The 27,459-nt window shown below is 44.2% G+C and overlaps 1 protein-coding gene across 1 annotated transcript in view; it reads left to right on the forward strand.

Annotated features, from left to right (window-relative positions):
* WHRN (whirlin) overlaps window positions 1–26,573 on the forward strand; it is a 162,470-nt gene extending 135,897 nt beyond the window's left edge. The window contains exons 8-13 of the mRNA XM_044659773.1: window positions 818–850; window positions 14,890–14,961; window positions 16,589–17,162; window positions 23,230–23,435; window positions 24,476–24,598; window positions 25,216–26,573. Of these exons, the coding sequence (XP_044515708.1) occupies window positions 818–850; window positions 14,890–14,961; window positions 16,589–17,162; window positions 23,230–23,435; window positions 24,476–24,598; window positions 25,216–25,398 (1,191 nt within the window). The 3' untranslated portion in view covers window positions 25,399–26,573. The remainder of the gene's footprint in view (window positions 1–817; window positions 851–14,889; window positions 14,962–16,588; window positions 17,163–23,229; window positions 23,436–24,475; window positions 24,599–25,215) is intronic.
* Window positions 26,574–27,459: the final 886 nt, after the last annotated feature.

Here is a 27,459-nt window from a genome sequence, read left to right on the forward strand (position 1 = left end):
CTCTCTCTCTCTCTCTCTCTCTCTCTCTCTCTCTCTCTCTCTCTCTCTCTCTCTGTCACACACACACACACACACACACACACACACACACACACACACACACACACAACCCCTTAGATGCATCCATCTAAGCAAGCAGCAAACATTTGTTAAATGCCTGGCGTGTGCACTACTGCTAGGTACTAGAGGATTTAGGAAGCCTTCCCTAAATACCCAGCAGTGAGACTTGCTAACAGTCTGGAGCTCGGCAGGCTATGCAGGCTGCATCTAATTATCTGGCCCCTTTCCTTCTTCTGTCATCCTTCCTGAGACATTCCCCAGACTGTAATACTCAATCACACTCAAGCGCCAGCTCCCATCTGACTGTGGAAGCCTGACGCTGCCATTGGCATCTAAGGCCTTGCCTGCCCTTCATAGAAAGGCTCCCAGGAAGGGCTGAAAGTCTCGGCTTCCCGCCCAGGGCCCAGACCATCGGCTGTACCAAGAACCGAACCCTAATTCTCTATTTTTAGTAGTAGTTTGGCTTCCCGACCCCTGTCTGAGCTTCAGTTTTAATTCTCACTTGGCTCGGGGGCCCCCTAAAATGTCTGCCCTGAGCCGCTCCCGTGATTCTTATTTTAACAGCTACGTGCAAGAGAATGTGCTGCTTAGTGGGTTTGTGGCAAGAGGGGGAGACTGGGGTCTCGTGTTTATTTTTATTGCCTTTTCGTGTGTGTGTAGTGGTAGTGGTTTGCTGCATCTGCTCCAGTCCCTAATGCATTGTTTTATTTTGTTTTTTTTTCCCCCCTTTTTTGTTTGCCTGAATTCTCTTTCCCAGGAGCGGCTCTTATGGTTAATAGACCTAATGGAGGTATGGTCCTTTCACTGGGGAGCTTTCCTGCTGTGGTTTCCATAGCAAAAAAGATGGGGTTGAGGGTGGGGTGAAGGACGCAAAGCAGTTAACCGCCAAAGGAAGCCGTGTCTCTGAGGTCTGGCCCTCCAGGAGGCCGACTAGGAAGGACACGATCTCCACCATCTCCTCCTGTTTGCCTCGCTGTCTTTTTATGTGCCCATCTGCCTGTTCTTGGATCTCTCGGGCTCATTGTATGGTCTAGCTGCCAGCTCATTAGGCTTTTCCCACCGCTTCAGGCCTCTTCTTCCTCCTCATCAGCTGTCACGTGAAGTGTCACGGTGGAGAGAGCCCTCAACATGGCGGCAGAGTGGGGGGTGGAACACAGATCTTGTGTCTCCCGCCCGGTGACCTTGGGCCAGTCGCTTCCTTGGTGTCTCAGCTCTGACATTTATATCTTTTTTTTTTTTTAAACCCTTAATTTCGGTGTTTTGTCTCTTAGGTGGAAGAGTGGTAAGGGCAGGCAATGGGGGTCAAGTGACTTGCCCAGGGTCACACAGCTGGGAAGTGGCTGAGGCCCGGTTTGAACCTAGGATCTCCTGTCTCTAGGCCTGACTCTCACTCCACTGAGCTACCCAGCTGCCCCCCCTGACATTTATATCTTAAGGTTCTTCCAGCTCTGACATTCTGTGCCCCGAGGGCCCTTCTGGCTCTAAAGGTCTGTGTTTTCTTGTCCCTCCCAGCCCAGCTCTGACATTCTGTTTCTAAAATCTCTTATGCCTCTGATATTCTGTGTTCTTATGTCCCTTCCAGGGTTGATATTCCACGTTCTAAGACCCCCTCTCACTCTAAGGTTCTACGTCCGAAGGCCCCTTGTCCCTCTGGCGTTGTTCTAGGTTTCCTGACATCCTATGTTCTAAGGGCCTTTAAACGGCAGACATTCTGTGTCCTCCTGTCCTTTCCAGCTCTGACTTCCTATGTTTTAAGGTCCCTTCCAGCTCTGACATTGTATTTTCTGAAGTCCCTTCTATTTTTTCCTTTGTACAATATTCCTATGTATAATAGAAGCTGCCTCATACTGTATGTGGGATTACTATGTCACCACCACAATATGGCAGATGGAGTCCAGAAAGACCTGGGTTCCAACCTTATTTCTCCAACACTTGTTAGCTGTGTGAACAGGGGAAAGAAACTTAATCTGAATCTCAGTTTTCTCACCTGTAAAATGGGCAAAATAATATCTTTCATACCTATATACTAAGGCTACTGTGAACATCAAATAAGCTATGTATATAAAGACATTTGGTTCTTAAAAAGCTTTAAAAATGTCAGCCATTATCTTGATTACAAGTAGCTGTATATTCCTTTCTTTCTTTTTTTTTTTTTAAACCTCAATACTGTGTATTGGTTCCAAGGTAGAAGAATGGTAAGGGCTAGGCAATGGGGGTCAAGTGACTTGCCCAGGGTCACATTGCTAGGAAGGGTCTGAGGACAGATTTGAATCCAGGATCTCTAGGCCTGGCTCTTAATCCACTGAGCCACCCAGCTGCCCCCCAGTAGCTGTCTATTTCTAACCATTGGTCCATTTTTTTAGGAACTGATCCAATCTGATGGATTTGTCTTATTTCCTATGGAAGCCCTATGTCACAGAAAGCGATAGATGCCCTAACGTTCTCATAAGCTCCTCGTCTCCTTGCTTGCCTACTAGCCCTTAATCTTTGGATGTCAGATGTTCAAAGAAGCTAAAGGGCAAAAGGATTTTTACCAAGACCTCTTAACTTTCTTCCATGTCAATTCAGGCCACAGTTGTGGAGAATCACTGGCCTCTAGGTGAGGGATGTGGGCCCCGGGGCAAGAAGAAATGAAGGATGCCCACCTCTAGTCATCTCTTATCTCCCTCACTTGCCCTTTCCTAATGAAACTCAAGTACACATCAAGGATCTCAGTCATCAAGTCCAGTGGAAAGAAACACAGTGATGGATGGAGGGATAAATGGAGGGATGGAGGATGGATCCAGGGCATTCATTAAGTCCTCATTCTGTTCCAGCTGCTGTAGTAGGCACTGAGAATTCAAGGAGAAGAAGGTAGTCCTTGCCCTCACAAGAGCTTACATTCTTATGAGGGAGAACAGCCGAAAAAGAGGCTCTGAAAAGAGCAGAGGGCTGAGCACAGGGCAATATGCCCCGGGGATGGCTGGGACATGAGGCAGTCTGAGCAAGATCAGGTGAAAGCCCGTCTCTCAGATCCCAGGGTGCTTCTAGGGAGGGGTAGGCAGAGCCCGAGTTTCCAATGTTGATAAAGGCCGGAATGGTTTGGTGATGGACAGGAAGGCCGTAAGGTGGAAAGAGCATTAGGTTTGTAGCCAGAAGATTTGAGTTTGAATCTCACCTCTGACATTTACTACCTGTGTGACTGTGGAAAATTCAGCGAACCTCTCCAGGCTTCCATGTGTTCAACTGTAAAATGAAGGGTTCATACTAGGTGGCCTCCAAGGGTCCCCCTAGCTCTAAAGCTACGATCCTACGAATCTGCTGTTCCCAAAAGTCCTCCTGTGTGGCCTCCTACATTTCCCTCTTTTCCGTGCCTGCAACAGTCAGCCTTTGACTCCCACCCCACTCCCGGGCTCTCTAAGGGCTGCAAAGATAGCTTTCGGAGCCAGCTAAGAACTCTGGGTCCTGATAGCATTGTATACTGTGGGGGTAACAGCTAGGGAGCCCCAGCACAGTAAGAAATACAGCAGTGCAAAGGACAGCTAGAGCAGAGCACCAATTGGGCAATCAGGAAGACCTGAGTTCAAATGTGACCTCAGATACTTACTAGCTGTGGGACCCTGGGCAAGTCACTTCACCTTGTTTGCCTCAATTTCCTCATCTGAAAAATAAGCTAGAGAAGAAAATGGCAAAGCACTCCAGTATCTTTGCCAAGAAAGCTCCCAATGGGGTCACAGAGAGTCAGACACGACTGAAATGATGGAACAACAAAACAGAAACCTTCAGGAACTATCCTAGTGAGGTATTCTGAAAGGGAGGCAGGCCTCAGCCAACCAGCACTCTTCTACCTCATCACTGAAAAGGCCCTGGTAAATGCCTTGGGAGGTCTTAGTGCTGAAAGAAACACGAGAGGACAGCTGGGCCAATCCTTACCCAAAATATTAATTCCTTCTGACAGCCCTTCCCATAGGTGATCATCTAGCTTCTATTTGAGCTCTTCCATGGATGGGGAGCTCCCTCCCTAAGGAGTCAGTCAGTCCTTAAGAAGTCTTGGGATTTTTTCCCCCTTTGCTTCTTCCATATAAATATAGGTATAATCTTCAAGTCCCACCACTGTTTCTAAAAGCACTTTTCTTATTTAAGATTTACAATTTTCCCAGGCCAATCAATTCACTCCTCCATCTCCTCGCACCCTCCCCATAGCTCCATATCCATTCAGGTGAACTCTTAAACTAGTGCATTGCAGCAAAGTCATCCTTTTTTCCTCCTTTGGCACGTGTACAGGGTGAGATGGAAACAGCTAAGTAACAGTGCCCCAACCTTCGTCACTGCCCACTGGGGGGACCAATTACCATTTAGAATAATTCCCTTTATCAGACAGAATGGCTATCTTTCCCAGGTTAAATGCCTTCTCCTATTGCAGCTGTTTTCCATAAACACACTAATGATCAAGGAAGATCAAGTGTGGTTCTCCTAATTGGGAAATCGCATTTATTTTTCATTCGCCTAATATTGAGTCAACCCTGCGAATTTTCACCCAATTCCATATAACATCATCTTCTTCCCTACAAAAAAATAGCTGCCAAGATAGCAAAATTAAAAGCTGTATTGATTAAAGGCGGAGGTGTTGTGGAGAGAACATCACTCTCAACATTTCATTATGCAGCTAATGTTTATTATGAAAGGTGCCAAGCTTATAGTGTCATAGAATGAAGCCTGTCTTATATCCCTTTGGTCTCTAGGGACCTTTCCAATCTAAAATTGTTGGGTCTGGGATTTTCAGAGCAGTAAAAGTGAAAATTGTTCTCGACTCTCTCTAGCCTAATTCAGCCCATTTTTAAGGGATTCCAGATTCCCTATGAACTTCAGCAAGGACTGGGATTCCGAATGATCCAGTTTGAGAGAAAACCAGACTTGGACTTTGAATGCCTGGAGATCTAGACTCAGTTCTATTGCCTGTTGAAACCACCCCCTGGAGTCTTAGCTTCCTCATCTATAAGGGGAATGACTCCTGCCTTGCCTATCTTAATAGGATTCCTATAAAGATCAAATGAAAGCATGAGGAATTGCTTTGAATTCTGGTAATGCCCTATAAAAATGAAAGGTGGAGTCATTCCTTTTTACTGTTACTATTTAGGATACCTCACATGCCATCAGCAGTCTTTGCTGAGAAGCGTCACACGTGTGCTGGGAGCCGTGGGAAGTTACAAGGGGCAGAGAGTAGAAGCCTAGACTTTGCCCTTGAAGGGCTTATGTATGAATTACATACTGACCTTAGGCTGGCTTAGCCTTTCCTGATCCCTCTTAATTCTTCTAGTGCCTTCCCTCTGTTGATTGATTCCAGTTTATCTTTACACAGTTCATTTGTACATAGCTGTTGGCATATTGTCTCTCCCGTTAAATTGTAAGCTCCTTGAGGGTAGGGACAGTCTTTTGCCTTTTTTATTGTATCCCTAGTGCTCAACTCAGTGCCTGGAACTTGGTAGGCAACAATGATTGTTTATTGACTGACTGATCCCTAGACAAACTGCCTGAAATTATTTGTTGCATAGTAACTGGATTTCAGTCACCATCTTTCATGAAGTTTAGTGGGGTTGTTTCCCGGAGGAAATTTAAAGCCATTAAACATTTTCATAAGATTCTTTAAAAAATGAAGTTTGGGTTTCTAACCCACAGTCAGTTGACAAACATTATCATAAACTAGCTAAGCAGAATCAATGCCAGAGGATCATAAAACAAGGAAATATTTGCTCATTAGGTTCTCTTTAAATCTGGAAACAGCCTGTGGAAGAAAAGCGAGATAATTGAAAACTTTGGGAAGGAAATCTTAGTGGGGAGTAAAGCTAGGTGCCTTAGTGGATTGAAAGCCAACCCTAGAGTTCAGATTTGACCTCAGGTAAACATCCTGGCTCTGTAAGCCTGGACAAGTCACATAATCTCTATTTGCCTAGCCCTTACCACTCCTTTGCCTTGGAATCAATACACAGTACTGATTCTAAGGTGGAAGTCTATTTTTTAAAAAAGAAAGAAATCCTAGGAAGCAAAAGGGATAGAGATGAAAAAATTCTGTAGAGACTATCTCATCTGAGGATTCTTAAACCTTCTTGTATGTGTCTTGGACCCCTTTGGCAGGCCAGTGAAGCCTATGAATCCTTTCTCAGAGTAACATTTTTAAATGCATAAAATAAAAACATGGGATTACAAAGTTATATTGAAATATAGTTATCAAACTATTTGAGGGAAAAATAGTTCACAGACAATAGGATAAGAGCCCTTGAGCTAGTCCAGTTCTCTCCTTTTGCCAGCAGAGAAGTTAAGTGATCTGTCTACTGTGACACGGATTTAATAAATGCAGAGCTGGGGCATGAACTCAGGGCCCCTAACTTCTAATCCAGTGTCTGTCCACTTACTGCCACCTCCTCAGGCTGGAGTTAGTCAGCCTGAATCAGTGAAGACTGTCTAGAGGTGCTTAGTTATGCTTTTTTTTTAAAACCCTTAACTTCTGTGTATTGTCTCATAGGTGGAAGAGTGGTAAGGGTGGGCAATGGGGGTCAAGTGACTTGCCCAGGGTCACACAGCTGGGAAGTGTCTGAGGCCGAATTTGAACCTAGGACCTCCTGTCTCTAGGCCTGACTCTCAATCCACTGAGCTACCCAGCTGCCCCCATTAGTTATGCTTTTTAAAGAGAGTGATTCAGTGCTTTGTTTTATGGATTCACAGGGCTTTAGAAATGGGAAGAGGAAGGTAAGGAGTCAGAACTGGAGTGGTTCTTAGAACATAGGATAAGAATAGATAATAGCGTTCAAAGTCCTTAGAATATATAGAATCTTAAATATATGACATGGAATGTAAGATATTAAAAACATCTGTACAGATAATAAAAGTATTCACTGAAGGAACAAGATGAAGTGAGCAAGCCAAACTCCATGTAGAAAGACTGAAGGTTGACACTAAGAAGTACCTCCTTGTCAAGGTTGTAATCCTCCTTCTCCTCCTCCTCTTCCTCCTCTTCCTCCTCCTCTTCTTCTTCTTCCTCTTCCTGCACCTCCTCCTTCTCTTCTTCTTCCTTTTCTTCTTTCTCTTTCTTCTCATCCTTTGTTTCTCCTCTTCTGCTTGCAGCTTCTCCTCCTCCTCCTCTTGCTTATTCTCCTTTTCATCTTTTTTCCCTTTTCTTCCTCCTCCACCTCCACTCTCTCTTCCTTTGCTTCTTTCTCCTTATTTACTCCAGCTCCTTTTCCTTCTTTACTATTACTACTACTTCTTCAGTTCTTCCATTTCCCCCTGTTTTGCTCTTTTTTTTCCTCTTCCTATTTCTCCCTCTTCCTCTCTTCTGCCTCCAGCTTTTCTTCATCTTTCTGGTATGGCAAATACAATATAAAGCCCTACTAATAATAGATGCACAAGATATATTTGTTGAATTAATTCAAATTACTGAGGTAGAGAAATTAATTTAACCTCTGGAGGTCTAGTCCTTTCCTAGAACATTGACCTGGAATCGCCTCTTCTTGGAAGACTCTTTTAAAAATTGCTATGAATACTCTTTCCTTTTTTCCCCTCACTGTCATTCCCCAATTATGGTCCCTTCTCTCTCAAAAGAACCCTCTCTTCCTTGTAATAAATAAACCCAGTCAAGCAGAATAGATCAACACATTGGCCATGTCTGCCAACATATTCCTCATTACACTCTTGTAGCCTACCACCTCTTTGCTGAGAGGTGAGAAACATGCTTCCCCTTTAGTCGTCTGTTGTCATAATTGGATGCTGCATTGACCAGCTCTCTGAGCTCTTTTAATGCTTTCCTTTCATAGACTCTTCACAGCAGACCAATGACCATATTTTTGCCACAGCTCTTTCCCCTTGTTTGCAATAGGCACGATCTTCTGCTTCAGTAAAAATTAATTCCTTCTATTCCCACTAAGTGAAAGTGAGAACCCATAAAGAAAGGAAATTGGGAAGCTTTTGTTTATAATATTTTCATTTCTTTCCCTCAAATTGTTAATCCTGGCGAGATCTCTTAGGCTCTGGTTGCAATCCCCAGTCACTGTTCATCCTGAGCTGATGGGCCTCTGATCTCATATTCCTTCTATTAAATTCCACTTTAAGATTCCTCAGCACACAAAAAAAGCCCTCCGTGAAGCACCTGGAACAATAAATGCACCCAACAGTTTAATGGTATCTGAAGTAGTTATTGCAAGTCTCTGACTAACATTGCCATGGAGTTTGGAGGAAGAAAATTCAGGTGACAAATGTTTCACATTTGTCCTCGGTGAGCTTATGTAACACCGGCCTCCACAGTCAGGACTTGGACAGGGCCAACTCTGTGTGCAGCTGACTTGGGAATGAGAGCTGTGAGGGCCTTAAATGCAGTATAAGTTAAGTATTCTATTTGGAGGTAGGATTTGGTTTCAAATTCCAGTGTTATTCTTTTTCATCTGACCTTGGGCTAGTTACATTACCTCTCTGGGCCTCAATATCCTCATCTGTAAAATAAAGAAGCTAAACTAGATGATCCTGTAGGTCTTTTATGTCATCTAAATTCTGTGATCCTGAAGTGTATTTTGGCCCCAGACCCCTTTATTAGCGAAGTCCCTCTCTCTCATCTATTCTACTTCCACATCTTCTGTCCAAGCCTCTTCTCCCTTCTTCTCCACTTGATTCTGAACAGAATTACAAAGAACATCAGAGTTAAAAAAAGGACATTTAAGATCTAGACCAGGGATTCTTCATTTTTTTTTATGTCATGGGCCACTTTTGTAAGCTGGTGAAGCCTATCTATGGACCCCTTCTCAGAAAAGCACTTTCAAATGCATAAACTACCCAACATTCCAAAGGAAACAAGGTTAGTGAAAATAAAAATGCAATTTCTTTTTCTATCCAAATTTGTGAACCCCCTGAAACCTTTCCAATAGATCCCTTTAGGATGGGTAGACTGTACATTAAGACCTTTATTGCAGACCTTTTAAGAATGACAAAACAGGGGCAGCTAGGTGACTTAGTGGATAGAGAAGCATGATGGCTTAGGGTTGAGAGGTCCTGGGTTCAAATTTAACCTCAGATACTTCCTAGCTGTGTGACCCTGGACAGGTCTCTTAACCTCCATTGTCTTACCCTTACTATTCTTCTTCCTTGGAACCAAAATGTAGTATTGATTCTAAGACAGAAGGTAAAGGTTTAAAAGAGAGAGAGAGAGAAAACAAGATCTTAGAGAAATGACTTCTTAAAAGTCACACAATTATAAGGTAAGAAGTGGAACCAAGACTTAAATACAGACCTCCTTAACCCAAGCTGTGCCCTTTCTCCACCATATCACACTGTCTTTCCCATTAGATTTTGCACACAGAAGCCTTAAAGAAAACAACCTAATGCTAGGGTTCATCTAGTGTCCCTGATGGAGTCTTGATTTGTGACTCCATCAGTATTCCTGAAGTCAAAATGAGAAAGAAGGGGACTGTAAAAGTTAATAGCCATCAGGAAAAACCCAACAAAATAACCTGCAGCTGGCAAGTTGTAATTGTTTAATACTAACTTTGAAACTTTGGAAATTGATGTTTGAGCAACGCCAAGCTCAGCACCTCTACCAGATGCTCCAGAAAATGACGAAATGCAAGCAGCAGCCCCATTTGTCTTCCATGTTTGTTCATTGACAGGCCCCGCAGCATTTCTAAGAATTACTCAGTGCCCTTGGATTGAATAAGTACCATATAAAGAATATACCAGTTGTCCTCTTTCCATCAAGAGTCAGGAGGCTTGGGGTCTATTGCTAAGTCATCACTGAAGCTTTGTGACCTTGAGAAAGTCAACTAATCTCTGTGTCTGTTTCCGGAGCTGGAGAATAGAGAGAACAATTGTAGTACTTTTGTCTCTGGTGGCCCCAGGAGGTAGCTGTGGAAGCCGTCATGGTTTCTTTGAAGGATTTGGATTTTAAGATTTTAAAATCATGGAATCTTGGATTGTCAGAGATAGGCAGGGCCTTACATGTTAGGATGTTAAAACTAAAACAGTCATTGGATCATAGGATTAGAGCTAGGAAGGACCTGACAACTAGAATGCTAGAACTGAAAAGGGTCATAGTGCATAGAATCAGTTACAACATGTGAGAGTTGGAATGCATCAAGGTGGCTGTACTGGCCAGCTAATATGTCGAAGAATCCCAGCTATATAACACATCCAACAAGGGTGATCCAGCCTCTGCTTGAAGATCTACTAGGAGGGGGAAGCCACCACCTCTTGAAGTATAGCAGGTATTAGATGTGGAAGGAAGAAGGAAGAAGCATTTATTAAACATCTGTGTGCCAAATACTGTGCTAAGTGCCTTACAAATATTAAATATTGACAAATATTCTAAGAGACTTTGTTTAACAATCTGATGAAACTTGTTAACTCCTTTATACAATAATGTCTTTAAGTGCCTCAAATAAAACACTTAGGATTACAAAGGAAACCAACTGCATTGAAATATAGTTTCGTTCTCTCATCTTTCCATCCCTATTTGTCTATCTACCTATCAGTCTATCAATCTATCTATCATCTATTCATCCATCTATCCATCCGTCCATCCATCCATCCATCCATCCATCCATCCGTCTATCTATCTACCACAGTCCTCAGGTTAGGAACCATTGCTTTAAAATATAAAATATTAAAGCTGGAAGGGCCCATAGAGCTCCATTTTCTAGTCCCAAACCATAAGATTTTTACAAATGGGGAAACAGAAGTTTAGATTATTCACACAGAAACAATAGGACAAAGAACCCAAAGTGGTGGCTTTATATTAGTCTTTCATTTTGGATCGAGTGAGAAACTAAGTAGTCAAATGATAGCACAGTGTAAGTATATATACCAGACATTTGTGAGCCTGTTGGAGGTGATGGCTCTATTTTTGACCCAAAACACTAGACACCAGCGATGGCCTAACCCCGATTTTGCCAACCCTGAAAAATTGAGTTTTAATTTATCTCTAACTTAGAAGGAGATAATTTCCAGTTCTGGGTGCTTAAAGGTTGAGCAGGGAAGTTGATGGTGGGGAGAAGAAAAGGAAAGTTTCTGGGGGATTATGTACAGTTCTTAGCTTCTGGAAGACTTATAGATTTTTAGAGCTAGAAGGTACTTTATAGACCTTCTAGTCTAACCCAGCTGAAGAAGTTGAAGCCCAGAGAAGAGCTCAAGGTCATACTGGTAATAAGTTGCAGAGCTGGTATTTGAATCCTCGTTTTCTGAATCCAAATTCAGTGCTTTTTTTTTTTAACCCTTACCTTCTATTTTAGAATCTTGTCTTAGAAATGGGTATTGGTTCCAAGGCAGAAGAGTAGTAAGGGATAGGCAATGGAGGTTAAGTGACTTGCCCAGAGTCATATAGCTAGGAAGTAGCTGAGGCCAGAAATCAGTCCAGGACCTCCCATCTCCAGGGCTGGCTCTCAATCCACTGAACTACCTAACTGCCCCAAATCTCCGTACTCTTTCTCCTGCAACACCATAATCATTTAGCACCTATTTATTAAGTGTTTATGGGCAAGGAATTGTGCTAGGTCCCCAGGTGAATACAAAATAGGGTTAATGCCTTCTAGGTGCTCATAGTCTAATAGTATACACAGAATAATAATACAATAAAGGCCACAGGACACTAAGTGATATGAGCTAAAGGAAGGGAGGGAAATGAAAACCTTCATTTGGATTGATTCAGTTGGATCAAGGATTTCCCAGAACCCTTGTAGTCCCAGTCCATCCAGTTAGTTGGTTCCCTTTCTCTTCAAGGTGACACTGATGGAATGTGACTCCAGGACCTGACTCCCACTTCCCTCCCCACCCCTCCAAAGAACAATATCTTCCTTTTTGGAAGCTTCCCTTCCTCAAGGTCTAAGTTCTAAATCTCTTTGCCATTTTCTTTCCAAGTGCTTGTTCTTAGCTCCCTCATTTGAGCAGTTCTTCTGACCTTGATCCTTATCGGGAAGCTTTAGCGATAAAAAGCCTATTCTTTGAATATCTTTGCTGACTAATACATTGGGTTATTAAACTGCTGTCTCCGTCTATTTTAGTAGCAAATGAGGTAAGACTTTGAGGACAGGAGCCTTCTGAGCAACTGGATTTAGCAGATGGAGAAATGCAGACGTCCCACAGCTCTAGACTAATCAGTTGTTTATCCAACAATAAATAATAGGCAATGGAAGAGAAGATGGGCTCTCCACTTTTTGGCATCTACCAGCACCAATGGTACCATCGATGGCAGAGGAGGAAATCATATTTCACACTGTCCACAATGGTCTGCCCCGTGCAGTAATGAAGAAAGCCATTCTTTATCTGCCAGCTGCCCACAGCATCATCCTAGGGCTCTGTCAAGATCCCACCTCCTTTTCTAGGGGCTTTGGCTCACCCCAAAGCAGGAAGGATTTGTAGTTTAGCATCATAGCTGTAGAGCTAGAAAGGAGTCTTTGGAATTACCTAGTCCAGTCTTTCATTTTACAGATAAGGAAACTGAGGCCCAGAGAGGAAAAGTAACTTGCTCCAGGTCACAAAGATGATAACAGCTAACACATAGAACCTAAAGTTTGGCAAAGAGTTTTGTAAATATTATCTCATTTAGTCCTCATGACAGCTGCAGGCTATTATTACCCCATTTTACAGATGAGGAAACTGAGGTCTGGAGAGAAAAAAGTAACTTACTCCAGGTCATATAGATGATAACAGTTAATTTATAGAAACTTAAAGGTTGGCAAAGAGCTTTGTAAATGTTATCTCATTTAGTCCTCAGGACAGTTTCATGCTATTACCCCCATTTTACAGATGAGGAAACTGAGGTTGGCAGAATTGAAGTAACTTGCCCAGGTTTATATAGCCTAGGTGGTGAGACAAGATCTTGAGGAAAAAAGATAAATGACAATACAAGGCAATATTTGCTAAGTGTCAGGTTTGGGGGATAGGAGGTCACAGTGCTTAAAGACTAAGTATGCTGGGCTTTCACTGGAAGGGACTACTGTGAGCGGGAGGGGGGGGGTTGGGGGGTACCTGCAAAAGGCTCCAGGGAGGAGGTAGGTCTTGAGTTAAGCCTTGAAAGAAGGAGAGCATTATTACTCTTTGCACCAGATAAAGCCTGTTCCTTGCATTCTTGCTCTGGGAGAGCAGACTGATTTCTGTAAAGAAGAACTGGCAGGGACACCTGGATGGCTCAGAGGATTGAGAGCTGGGCCAGGAGACAGGAGGTCCTGGGTTCAAATGTGGCCTCAGTCACTTTCTAGCTATGTGACCCAGGGCAAGTCATTTAACTCCCATTGCTTAGCCCATACCATTCTTCTGCCTTTGGGACCAATACTTAGTATCAATTTGAAAATAGGGATAAAAAAGAAAAAAAAAAAAGAACCTGCAACTCAAGAACATATTTACCTTCAATATTTATGATTTGCCCACATACTAAAAGTTCATCCTCTTCTCCCAGCCACTGTAATGATTTTGTGACTTACAAAATACTTATCCATGTGGGGTGTACAGCTCTTCCACTGTACACCCCACAAGGCTAGAGCAGTTACACGTGGTGCCAATACTTCCAGTAGTACAAGGATCATGATTCCTATTTTAGAGATGAAATTCAGACTCACTGAGGTCAAGTAAGTCTTTGATGGTCACGTGGCTAGTTAAGGGGCCGAGTAGTTCTGATTCCAAGTCTTGGCCCTGTCCCCACAACTAGCCATGTGGCCATCGTGCACTAAACTGGGTGCCCTCTAGCTGGGAATCGGTGCTCACCCAAACTTCTGGATGAGACCTACCTAGGCCAAGGTCATTTTTTTTCTTGACACCTGTGGATGTCCCAGCTGTATTTGGATGCTGGGTATTGCTCCTCTAACTGTAGGAGACATCAACAAAATTCTCCCATTCCTCTTTTGCTCTTCATAATATATGCAAATGATATTTTTATAAATTCTTTGGCATTAATTGGGAGTGCTTAGTCAAAGTCACTTTAGGCCCCAATTACTTCTCTACCATTCCCTGATTGCCGTTCTCTACCTGATGGCTTCTGGAGAGCAGTAAATTAATTTCATTTTCTTTGGTGCTTCTTTTTCTGCCTCTACCTCAGTTGTTGACATGGGCCAGGACATATTTTGACATTTTATAATGTCATTTGGGCTGCAATTACACAGAAAGCAAACATCTGGTGCTGATTTGAATAGGTGATTGCCTAGGCCTGGGGAGACCTCCCCCTTTACAGCAGGGGATGGGACAGATGAAGTAACAGGAAAAAAAATATAAATATATATATATGTACATATATATATATATATTACTTGGACAGTCTCAGGAACAGGAACTACTGACTTGGAGAAACACAGAGGTAAAGCCTAACAACCAGTTCTCACTTTATTTACAGGCTAAGTTTTTGTTTGTTTATTTTTTTAGTATATGACAATCTTTATTTCATACCCCTGGGGGCAGGGGGGGGGGAACCCAGAGAATATAAAGCCATACAGGAGCCTTTAAACCAATGCAGAAAACATACCCAAGGACTCACATTAGCCCATAAACAGTCAACATAATTTTCCTCTCTGAATGGTCCCCCTTTCCAACAGGTTCATAATTCCCCTGTTCCATTGAAACTGGTAGGGCCAACCTGTTGTTTGAACTCTGTTCAGAAGGGAAACCCATCCTAAGTACAAACTGGGTTAGAAGAAAGTCCAACAGGCTAAATTTTTTTAAAATTGAAATATAAAAAATGCCATCCACATGTCATTTTGAGCTGGGGTGATAGAAGGGAAAGGAGAGGAGCCATGACATGGCATGAATGTTGCCATGTTCTCCTAGAGGACAATCAGCTTGCTTTTTTTCATGGTGTTTTTGCTGACTGCTTTTCTTTCCTTTTTTTTCTAGAACACTCTGGACCTTGAAGAGACTGGAGAAGTAATCCAAGGCAGTATCAATGCTCTGCCAGATGTTTCCTTGGTAAGAGGTTCCATTTTCTTTTTTGGCCTTTAATTGGGACAGGACATTTTGGCCACTAGGAACTTGCAGAGCAACAGCATGCCCCAGTCGATTATGAACTCATAGATGAGAGCTATTGTTGTTGTTCAGTCATTTCGGTTGTGTCCAACTCTTCGTGATCCATTTGGAGTTTTCTTGGCAAAAATACTGGAGTGGTTTGCCATTTCCTTTTCCAGCTCACTTTACAGATGAGGAAACTGAGGCCAACAGGGAGAAGTGACTTGCTCAGGGTCACATAGCTAGTCAGTGTCCAATACTGAACATAGGTCTCCCTGAAACTGTGGACTGTTTATTCTCTATTCACTAAGTCACCTAGCTGCCTAGAATTAACCTGTGAGGCTGGTCAATCCAATCCTCGCATTTAGGAGGAAGTGTAGCCCAGGGAGTTTAAATGACTTTCCCAAGGTAGCCCAGGGAGTTAGCATGAGACTTGAGTTAGAGAGCCTGCGTTGGAATCCCCGTGACTTGGGTTCAAGCTTTGCCTCTGATTCGGACTTGGCTATGTGTCCTCTGGGCTAATAACTTATCCTTTTGGTGTCCTTGGGTAACTCTCTACTGCACGAAATTACAGAGGAGCAACTAATTTGAATAAGGGGAGGGAGTTTCCATGTCTGAAATTATAGGTTGGCACAAAACTGCAAAAAGAACAGTCAGATCTACCAGGCATGTGACATGGTTTTAATGGAATACCTTTGGCATAATGACAAAAGGGAGTTCTGGGTCTCCGTTCTAGACCCAGCTCTGCCCTTCGCTCCAATCTCAGCCTATCCACTTAATAATACCTGTGGGATCTTTGGCAAGTTGCTACCCCTGTCTGGGTTTCAGTGTCCGAAGGGATGAGAGTAGATGCTTCCCAAAAGGGACTCAGGGAAGGTCCCTTCCTTCTCGGTGTTCTCAGTTCCCTTCCAGCTCCAGCCTTTTAGGTCAGATGTCCTTTCTGACTCAGAATCCTGTCTAATGCCATACCTTTTTCTCTCCTGGTCTAAGCCCTGTTTTCTCTGTCCTAACAGCTGCTAGCCCACATTATCTCTTGTATCTTCTCCTTCTGTTTCTGTTCGTAAGCCACTGGGCATCTTTGAGTAGAGTGGAAGGATAATGTCTCCTGTATCCTCATTTTCTCTTTCCCCGGTCCCTCGGCTCTCTTCACTGGTATAAGCTAATCCCTTACAATGAAGCAAAGCCAGAGAAGTCGTCTTTTTTTTTTTTAATACTGCCTATAATTATGTCTGTATAGACTCCTTGCTACAGGATATTGCTGATGCCAAGGACTTAGTAAGATTCCCAAAAGGAGGAGGCTATTAGGTAACAATACCGTCTGCAAAGACACTTGCCAAGATCCAAACCACAGGGGTCAGTCCTCTATCGGCAGCTGAGATGACACAGATTTTCCACTATGGTGTTGCATTATTCAGGTAGGCCTCATCACGTGGCTGATAGAACCCTGACAACTGGAGAGACAGAATTCCAGCCTGGATCTTGGTTGGTTCTGGTCCAGCCTCTCCTATCTGGAGTCTCTCTATGAGGGAAGGCTCTCCCAGGTCTAGGGATGGAGTCTGATGGCCTCTGTTCTTGCTGGATTTTTTGGCAGGATGATGTTGGGTCTCATTCTGAGGCACCACCTAGCTTCAAGCCTCCACCACCTCCTCCTCCAATTCAGCCTCTTGACCCCTCTGTTCCTCAACAGAGAAAGACTGGGAAAGATCATCTCAAACGCCCTTCTTCAGAGTCTTCTCAATCGGGGCTTTTCTTCACAGCACCCCGCATCCTTAGTCCACCAGAGAGGGACATACCCAGCACTCCGTCCACTGGAGCCACTTCATCCACGGAGGGTTCCCTTGCCAGCCCCATCTATGCCACAATTTCTCCAGCCAATCATAGCTCGAAGAGACCGATGGATACACACCTGTCATTTGTCAACCAGCACCCAATAGGGCCCTTCCCCAGGGTCCAGTCTCCGACCCACCTGAAAGGCATGGCCCCCGAAGCTTCCTCGGGGAGCGGCCTCCCGAGCCCTCCTCTTCCCTCTCCTTCTGCCGTCCCCATATCCCTGGAGAAGACCAGCCCCAAGTCAGGAACGAATCATCACTTTGTCATGGTGGAAGTACACCGGCCAAACAGCGAACCAGATGTGAACGAAGTGAGGGCCCTGCCACAGACCCGAGGTGAGTAGCCCACCAGGCTGCCGGGTACCCAGAATTCTCTCTCCCTACTCAGACTGCACATGCCCACTATTGCTTGTCCGTTCTTGACTTTTATCATATTATATATAGTAACATATAATATATCATATAATTATATGTGACATATAATTATATAATGTAATATGATAATATATAATATAAGGAAATAAGCTGTCATTTGGGGCTTATTCTACCCCCCTCCCCAATTTTTTCCCCCCAGATTGCACCCCTAGGGCCAGGAAATAGTCAAGTCTTGCTTTCCCATCTTTTATCCCTTTCATTCAGTTTAGTGGTAATTAACATTCCTGGTGTTGACTGAAAGGCAATGAGGAAATAAAATTCTGTGGTGCCTCCTGACTCGCCTAATTATATTCAGTGTAGCCTTTAGTGGGAGATGGGTGATGGTATGCAGTGTAAAAAATGCTGACTTTTTAAGTCTGGACTGTGTTCAAATTCCGTCTTTGCCATTTGTTGTGTGGCTTCAAAAAATTACTTTACTTCTCAGGGCCTCAGTTTCCCTACTTGTAAAATAAGAGCACTGGACTAGGTGACTCTTAGGTTCCCTTCTAGCTCTATTAACCCCAAAGGTGTTAAGAATACAGCTCAACATCTCAGAGGTTAGGGACATAGTGTCCCCAGAATCTGAAAAATCCGTGTGAAATTTTTGGACCATCCCTTTGTACCAAAGAAGTCGGAGTTTTTTCTTTTCCTTTTTTTTTGGATGCTTATGGTACCTTATTGTAAAATTTGAGTGAAGTGTTTAGTCTGAGGCTGTTTTATGCATTTCTGAGTTTCTAAGCTTTTTCTGTGTTGTCTGTAGTTTCAGCAAAATACCTCCAACTCTCTTTCTTTCTTTCTTTCTTTCTTTCTTTCTTTCTTTCTTTCTTTCTTTCTTTCTTTCTTTCTTTCTTTCTTTCTTTCTTTCTTTCCCTTAACTTCTGTGTATTGGCTCCTAGGTGGAAGAGTGGTAAGGGTGGGCAATGGGGGTCAAGTGATACCTCCAAATTTCCACTTAATTTCTTATGCCCACCTGCAACCTATTGAAACAGTGATGGGGAAATTCATGTTGTCAAAGGGATACCTGTATTTGATTCTATCCTGTTTCTTTAGAAGTTTGTAATATATAGGTAATATAAGGCAACATGGTAGATGAGATAGGCAGACAGTTTGGGAATCCAGAAGACTTGGGTTCGTGTCCTGCCTCTAACACATACTTTACACATGCAGCTGCTCTGACACTTAACCTCTTCATCAGCACTTCAGGCACCTCTCTAGGACTTTAAGATGAGTTTCCAGTTTCCATGAGGGAATTTTCACATTAGAATTTCTCTCCATCAATCAAACCACAGACTGGGGAGAAAAATAATCACTTATATGATGCCTTCAGGTTTGCAAATTGCATTGCATGCATTATCTTATTTGCTCCTCACAAGAATCTTGTCTCCACATATAGTGGGTCTCCTCCACAGATGTCTAACTCCATTTCTTCACTGCGGCATCTTTGACAGATTGGAATCTTTGACCGTAGCACTCTAGTCCTGGTAGGACCTGCCCCTGGAAAGACTTTGAGTATAGGCAGGGAGACAGATTATCTGTTGTTCAAGGACCATCTCAGCTAAACGAAGAGAAGGTCAACAGGTTGGTCAAAGGTTGGAAGTTTTTCTTGTGGGCCAGCTACCATCTGTGCTCAGAAAGGCCAGAGAGACTGGAATCTGTATTGGCAACAGAATTACCCAGCCTTCTCCAAGTAGCAGTCAATCAAATATTTATCAAGTGCCTACTATGTGCTGGAGTATATAGATGGTTGTATATATAGTAACCCAAAAAGTTACCTTTCTCCAGACATTCTAGATTAATGGAAGCTTTCCATATTTTGTCCTCAAATTAAGTTTCAGAATGACAGAAAGTCCTTTGGGAAGAAGAGAAAGAGAAATAGCCTTCCCCAAACCTAATTCACACTGGGCTATGGTTTGTGTGTCTGAGGAGATGATATTGAGCCACTGTAGGCCATCACCTCTATTCTCCTCCTCCTTGGGCAACAATGGCACACCTCTGGGGCGAGCCTGCCTATTCAAGACGAGCCTGCCCAATGGCTGCCAAAGCTACCAGTCATCCTCGGACTTAGTTGGCTCCAAATTTCCAAGCAGGTAGTCTGACAACATTTTGAGAGGGACAGATTCCCCACTGACTTTTGATACCCTCCTAAGGCAGGGCTTGGAGCAGGGACAAAATCATCCATTGCCAGCTTTCCGACCTCCCTCTCCTCCCCACCAGGCCAGCAAGATTTCCGTCATGGCTTTGTTGGGCCATGCTTCCCCCTTGTGGTATGACCTGTCATTGCTAGCTAGAGAAGAAGTCCTCAGCGTTGATAGATGGGAATGGAAGGTGGCTGGTGGACCCTTGCACTTGTCTAGTTCTTGTTCACCCCTAGTTAAGAGGTCCTTAACCTTTTTGCCCATCACAGACCCCTTTGGCAATCTGATGAAAGTTTAGGGACCCCTTCTCAGAAGAATACCTTTTTATGAATAAAGTAAGGTACAATTACAAAGTTATATCGAAATTGTTATCAGAATATATATGTATATATTCTGATAACAATTATGTGTGTGTGTGTGTGTGTGTGTGTGTGTGTTTTCAGTTAATAGTTCCCCCTAAGAACACCTACCTTGGATCATTGAGCACCAGTCATATAGTAAACCAATAAACCTTCCCAACTAATCTTTTTTTTTTTTTTAAACCCTTACCTTCCATCTTGGAGTCAATACTGTGTATTGGCTCCAAGGCAGAAGAGTGGTAAGGGTAGGCAATGGGGGTCAAGTGACTTGCCCAGGGTCACACAGCTGGGAAGTGTCTGAGGTCAGATTTGAACCTCGGACCTCCCGTCTCTAGGCCTGGCTTTCATTCCACTGAGCAACCCAGCTGTCCCCCCCTCCCCCCAACTAGTCTTAAGAGTTGCAAGAGCCAAGATAATTTCCCCGAGTTTGCAGATAGGAAATTGAAGTCTTGAAAAAAGGGTTCATTTCAGCAGCAGAAATAGAGGGGTCCAGACTTGAAGCACCCACCATGACCCCTTTAGATCAAGGGTTTTTAGCCTCTGGTCTCTGAACTCTAAAAAATAATTTTTTTCAATCGCTATTTCAATATAATTTGTTTCCTTTATAATTTTATTTTTATACATGTAAACAAATTATTGGGAAGGAATCCCTAGTTTGCCTCAGATAATGGAAGGGGGTCCACAGCACAAAAAAAAAAAATTTAGAGTCCCTACCCTAAACTAAGCTTCCCTAGGCTGGCCAATAGGTTTTTGGAGAAGAAGGAATCTTGTTTAATTGAAACTCATTTGGATCCTTTTTCTGAGCTCTAATTACCTGGGGAAGGTAACTCTAACTCTGGCCTCTAGCTCTGACCAAGGAGCAGGAGGCTCATTTCTTCTTGCTGTCTTCTAACCTGCCTCTCAGCCTGTTTAATCCCAGCTTCCTTCACAGGCTGTCCTGATGTCTAAAAACAAGTGATTTATTATTTGCTGCAACCTCTGTCTGGGACCTTTTTCCAGCCGGGGCATAGCTAAATCAGAAGCATGGTGTCAGATAGGGTCCCTTTATTTCTAATCCAATGCAATAAACATTTAATAAGTGTCTGCTATGTTCAGAACCCTGTGTTAGGCACTGGGGCATATGCCAAGCTTACATATGATGATAGCCTATGCCTTCAAATTATTTATGGACTAGTCAAGGAATAAGTCACCAGTCCAGATCATATAGTAGTACATTAATATATAAAAACACATGAAAAGAGCACTAAAAAGCTAGAAAACAAGGCTATGGGAATCCTGACAGGAAATTCCCAACTGGAAAAATCAGGGGAGGCTTCATAGAAGAGGTGACCCTGGGGAGAGGTTTTTAACACAGGGACTTCAATAAAAAAAAAAAAAGTAGGGCATTCCAAGCCCAGGGAACAATATGAGCAAAATAAGCATGTTTGGGGGCATAGAGTTTTGGAAGCATTTTGGCTGAAGCACAGTATGCGTAGGGAAGCAATGTGAAATAAAATACAGTGAAAATAGTAGGTATTTATTAAGTGCCTTTTGTGTGTAAGAGCACTGTGCCAAGACTAAAGGCACCTAGTTAAGCTAAGCCAACATTCTTGCCCCCAAGGAGCTTGCCAGGCAGTAGGAGAAAGAAGCTAAAAAAAAAAAAAAAAAAAAAAAAAAAAAAAAAAAAAGCAATGAAGCCAGATGATGGAGGGCCTTGAATGCCAAACAGAGGAACTGCTCTTTAAAATAGTAGGGAGCCATTGGAGATTTTCTTTTTTTCTTTCTTCTTTTTTTTCCCCCAAATCTCCAAATATTGGTTCCAAGGCAGAAAAGCAGTAAGGGCTAGGCAAGTGGGGTTAAGTAGCTTGCTCAGGTCACACCACTAGGACATGTCTGAGACCAGATTTGAACCCAAGATCTTCCATCTCAAGGCTGACTCTATCCATTGAGCCACCTAGCTGCCTCCGAGGATTTTCAAAAAGTGAAGTCTCCATGTAAGGAGGATCATTCTGGTAGAGGGATAAAGGAAAGAGTAGCAGAGAATGAGATGTAGGAGACTATTACAATCATTCAAAAGGTGATAGAGAGTGTGTACTAGCATGGCATCAGTGGGAAGGATATGAAAGATGACCGAGTGTCGGAATCCATGGGACTTGGACCTGATTGGATAAAATAGGAGAGGTGAGGGAGTCAGAAGAGCCAACATTAATGCTAGGATTATAGAGATGAGTAACTGATGTTAATGCAAACCGAAGTAAGGAAATCAAAAGGAGAGCCTGATTTAGGGGGTGAGATGAGTCTGGTTTGGAGGGCAAGAGGAAGTTGGAGCTAGTTCAACCAAGGGAGCTGATTGTTAAATTTTCAATATGAATTTAAGCTTATTCCTTGGAGACTGGTAAAGGGGACAAGGCTAGGTTTGAGTTATTGTTTTGTTGGGTTGTCCCTGAGACCAAAGAAAGTGATAGAGAAAATGTTAATATTGCAGTTTGATCTTAAAAGTGTGTTATGTGTTTTCAGAGAACTAGTTGTTAAATATCTACTAGCATACCCCTGCCTTGAGAAATGTTGATTTGGAGGTGCCAGAGAGATCCTGGAAAGCTCAAAGAAGAGAGTTCAGGCCTAGAGAGAGATATTTTCGAGTCATCTACATAGAGATGGTATTCTATACCTTCTCTGCCCTTCTACAATTCAGAGGATTGGGGGAGTGTAATTAGGATTTGCTCCCCCAGAACTCTAAATCCCAGCTCCCCATGTTCCCTCTCACATTACGTACTAACGTAGGGAGGATATAAGTTTTGTATAGCTCTGCCCCTCTCTCTCTTTTCCCCTTATTGCTGCTGGGAAAGCGGGCTTTATGCCAGGCAGGAGAATATACACAGGTGGATTTACTTTTTGTTAGATAATTAGGTTTGAACTTCTATTTCTTTTAGTTTATTTTCTTTCTACTTCAAGTGATTATTAATAAACTATAAAATATAATACTTGGAGTTATTGTTACAGGGCCTTATATTTTGCCCCTTTGGAGAGAATGAGAAACAGATACTCTCAACTGCTTTCATACTTTCCCCTTGCAAGTAAAGAAGTGTGGGTAAATTTCAATAAACTGAGGCATGGCTCATCACCAGCCGATGCCTTCTTACACTTTTAGTGGACTTGTCTGAAGAGGATATAGTTATAGGGGTCTGGAATGGTGCTGTATACATCTCCTATTTGAGCTAACTATCGAGAGGGCACTACCACCAATGCCTGGCTCCTGTGGCTTCTTGGGACTCTTGGGTCACAAATTCTTGTCATCAGTCTTTAGGTTCTTGAATCTCACAGGGGCTCCTTTGGGGGAAACCCTAAGATTTTCTCGCTCCTCTGGGGCCCAAACTAGCATCTTTGTCCCTCTGTCTCCCTACTTGTGCCCTATGCCCCATTCCCTATGGAGGGCAGAAGGGATTCAGAGAGCTGGGCTCCACCGGTGTTTCTCAGCAGCCTCCTGACAATATATTCTGTTTTCCTCCCTGCTAACAGCTGTTCTCCCGCTATCACCCCCAGCAGCCTCTACCCTTTCCCAGCTGTCAGACAGCGGGCAGACACTCAGCGAGGACAGTGGCGTGGACACCGGGGAGGCAGAGGCCAGTAGCAAGGACCGAGGACGACAGCAGGCATCCACGAAGGGAAGAGGCAACAAGGACCTCCCCCGGAACGAGGGAGCAGCAGAGGCAGCCTCCAAACCAGTAAGGAAGGGGCATGAGGCAGCCCCAGAGGCAGGGCAGGCTGGGCACTGGACCTACCCCTGAGGTGCTTTGAGAAAGGGAGGGGATGAAGTCGGCCTGAGGGAAGGGTTTTCTAAATGTGATTCTGAAGCCAGTAGGCAGGAGGGCCTGGTTGACCCTATGGGTGTGGTGTGGGAAGCATGAACTGGGCAGCAGCTGTATGCATTTTGTGCCTGAGCAACACGGACAGGGTTTTGCCATACTCTGCCCCAAGGGTGTCTAGTCAGAGAGGCCTCCCCCTCATCTCCACCCATCTTTAAGCATGTTGGCTTTGCCCCATCCCTAAAGAAACTGACTCAGAAAGTTAAAGAATTTCCTATTGCACATTAACCCAGTAGAGACTGAATCTGCCAGTGTTGCCAAGCTCTGTCACACCCTGGGAGTGGTGACAAATAATTCCGAGATTTCTCTCTACTGGGTGAGAATGGAAGCCTATCTGAGCTTTAGCTTGCTTCTAGGTAGCTTTTTTCACATAACAGTTGCCCCCTTGTAAAATAACAAAGTGTGGCCGGTAGGGGAGACAGGTAGGTAGCTCAGTGGATTGAGGGCCAGAACTAGAGATGGGAGGTGCTGGGTTCAAATAATGGCCTCAGATACTTCCTAGCTGTGTGACCCTGGACAAGTTACTTAATTCTGGGTTCTAATCCTAGCTTTGGGTGACGTTGGACTCCTTTGGCCCTCAATTTCTTCATCATGGTAATTTATAAATTCTTTGAGGATAAGGACCATATTCTATGTATCCCTCCTATACCCTATGTGCATTATACATGACTGTCTTAATAAATATTTGTCAAATGACCAGAAGAGTTTTTTAAATGAGTAGTTTTGATCAGATGAATTCTAAGGTTCTTCCAGACAACTCTGACAGGGCTATGATCCCGAGTTAGGACCGGCAAGCCTGGAAAGATCAAAATTGGCCATTTTTAGAGCCAGAAAGGAAATCTTGTAGACACCTTTACAGGGGCAGCCTTTGGTGATGATAACATTCTCTGTGCCTTCAGCCTGGCCTCTTGGAGCCCACCTCCTCTCTGATCCGAGTGATGAAGAGCGCCGCCACCTTGGGGATCGCCATTGAGGGGGGTGCTAATACCCGACAGCCCCTGCCACGGATAGTCACCATCCAGGTATGGAAAGAAGCCACATGGGGGAAGCAGAAGCTTTTTGTATTCCCCTAGACTTGGCCAGGTCCCTCTTCCCTGGACTCTCCCAAGCATCCGTGTGACGGCCTTGAGAGTTCCAGAGAAAAACAGAAGGGGAAAAATTCCAAGTAGCCCCAGGACTCCTGCTCTCACCCCACCTCTTGCCCTCTTCTCTCCCCTCTCTTTTTTCTCCAAAGTGGTGCCGATCAGAGCAGTACCAGGGCTTCCTCTAAAACGTCTCTGGGCTTTGAAGCGTACTAAGGATGTGATCAGGGAGCACCACTAATTTCATTTTTGTCTTCAGCCCTTCCCACCAGACATCCTCCTACCAGAAATGAGGAAGGGTCCCTCACTAGGTACCAGGAGCTTAGGGCCGTAGGAGGGAGGAAGAGAGCCAGGCCCTGGTCTTAGAGAGGATGTAGATGGGGACATGGAGTGGCACAGGGCACTGGCTAGGATCTGGGTGAATGAGGGCTGTCTGGGATAGAACGGGTCTATAAAGTAAAATAAATAAAGTAAAATAGTAAAAAAAATAAAGTAAAATAAAAAAAAATAACGGGCATGAGGAGCTGACATTCTGTCCCCGTGTCTCCTCTCTGCAGAGAGGCGGCTCTGCACACAACTGTGGGAAGCTCAAGGTGGGCCACGTGATCTTGGAGGTGAATGGCATGACGATGCGGGGCAAGGAACACCGGGAGGCTGCCCGCATCATCGCCGAGGCTTTCAAGATGAAGGATCGGGACTACGTGGACTTCCTGGTCACGGAATTCAATGTGATGCTTTAGGGGAAGGGCCCCCAGAGCCAAGTAAAAGAAGGACCCAAGGGAGAGTGCCCAGGATCTGAGTGATTAAGTCTAGGGGAGGTTCTGACGAGTTCTGTGTAATGTCTCACACGTGTAAAACTGCACGTAGCTCCACGTCCAACAGACGCACCTTCCCAAGACCCTCTAGTGTCCCCCTCCTGGCACACGCAGACCCCTCTCCCCAGGCTGGGGGACAGGCACTCACCTGCCTATGGCAAGGTGGCCTGAGGTGCCTGTTCCAACCAGCCTGACCACCAGCCCAGGTTAGGCCCACCTCCACTCCCCTTGCCCTCAGGGAAGATCCTGTATGAGGCACATGGTCAGCCCGGGTGCGGGCAGACAGACAGACAGACAGACAGATCGATCTGTGTACCGCCTGGGCTCTCAGTGGGCCCCAGAAGAGCCCAGAGAGCAGGAAGATAGGGACACCCGGAAGGACAAAGAACAAGAAAGAGGCTCAAGGGGAGGGGAAGAAAGAACTCCCAGGAAAGAACTGAAGAGGAGGCAGGAGAGAGCTCTTAGGCTTTTGTTTATCCTTTCCCTGACCTGTTTACAGTTGTCACTGCTCTGCCCCATCTCTGTGTGAAGGAATAATTCCTGTCTACCATATGCTCAGCTCCATTGCCCTTTGCCTTCACCTTGAACCCTCTTGAATCTCTTCTGAGTTTGGGGTAGAGGCTCTTCTGCCTTACCTCCCAGCTCCAGCCTCCTCCCCACCTTCCCCTGTTTGTGCCCCTTGGAGAGAAGAATGTATCCCATCTGCCCCCGAGGAGCTTGGCTTCATTCACTATAATCCCTTTTCCTTCCTCTAAGAAACTGTTAGCCAGAGCAGGGGTGAAGAGAGAGCTCTGGGACTTCAGCTACCAGGGGGTAGTCCCCAGGAAATGCTCTACAGCAATATTAGTGCCACAGACTGGGTGGGCAGCAAGAGCCCTCCTGCCCTGGCTGTTGATTCCACCCAGCTCACTTCTCTGCTGTCTTATTTATTATTTATTTTCTACCCTGTCAGCCATGGATCCCATGCTTCCCCCTTTTCAGCCCCTATCCTGTCTGGTCACCCTGTGCACAGCCTAACAATGGATGCCTTGTAAATGGCCAGCAATGTCAGTGTATTTATATAAAGAGCTTGTGACTTTAATTTTTCAATAAATCTAACATGTTAGGAAAAAGTATCCTGTGGGGTCTTTCTTCTTCTCATTGGAGAACGACATTAGATCATGGCTTCCCACCAAAGAGCTGTCTTCTGAGGTTCTTGCACAATGGTTTTGGACCTCTCTCTGATACTATTTATGTGGGCTTTGGAAAATCATACCCACCCTGGGTCCCACTTTCTTCATCTGTAAAATGGAGGTAACATTTACTTAAATGTCTTGAGGCAGAGGGTCAGACTAGGTGACATCCTGTGAACCTTTCCGGGTCTAAGTCTTATTATCTCACAAGCTGCTCAAAGACAGGTGCCACGTGGGATTTATCTGTGTTTTTCTCCATCCCATTGATTGATTCCATGAGTTTGTGACCTAAACTGGGCAATCTGTTCTGCTGAATCTCTTCTGCAGGCCACAAGGGGGCCAGCTTCTCCCTGACTGAATACCGGTCTCCCTCCATCTCTCAGTTGGACCTTGAAAGGAATGAACCCTTTTTAGAACAGAGTTCTTTGGCATTTCCAGGAAGTCCCTGGAGGTGCCCCATGAGGCAGTCACACAATGAATCTAGCTCTGGGTTTAGAATCAGAAACCTCGAGTTTGAATTCTCTTTCTACTCCTTAATTGCCTCTTTGACCCTGGACAAGTCTTGGGTCCCAGTATCCTTCTCTCTGAAAAGAGAGGGGTTGGACTTCACTGTCCTTAAGGTCCTTTCAAGAGCCAAATTCTCTGACATCTGGAAAATCCCTCTCTCCCCACAAAATAGCGTGGGGGATTTCTATACCGTCTCTGGCTGAGATGGCTTAGAGAGGAGTATTTCAGAAAAGCTATCTAGGGCTCTGTAATAACCACAGTCACAGAAATGGTTTCTAAAGTCCAATTTATTATAACCTCGGGGCAT

This window comes from Gracilinanus agilis, chromosome 2, assembly GCF_016433145.1.
Source record: "Gracilinanus agilis isolate LMUSP501 chromosome 2, AgileGrace, whole genome shotgun sequence".
Lineage (NCBI taxonomy): Eukaryota > Metazoa > Chordata > Mammalia > Didelphimorphia > Didelphidae > Gracilinanus > Gracilinanus agilis.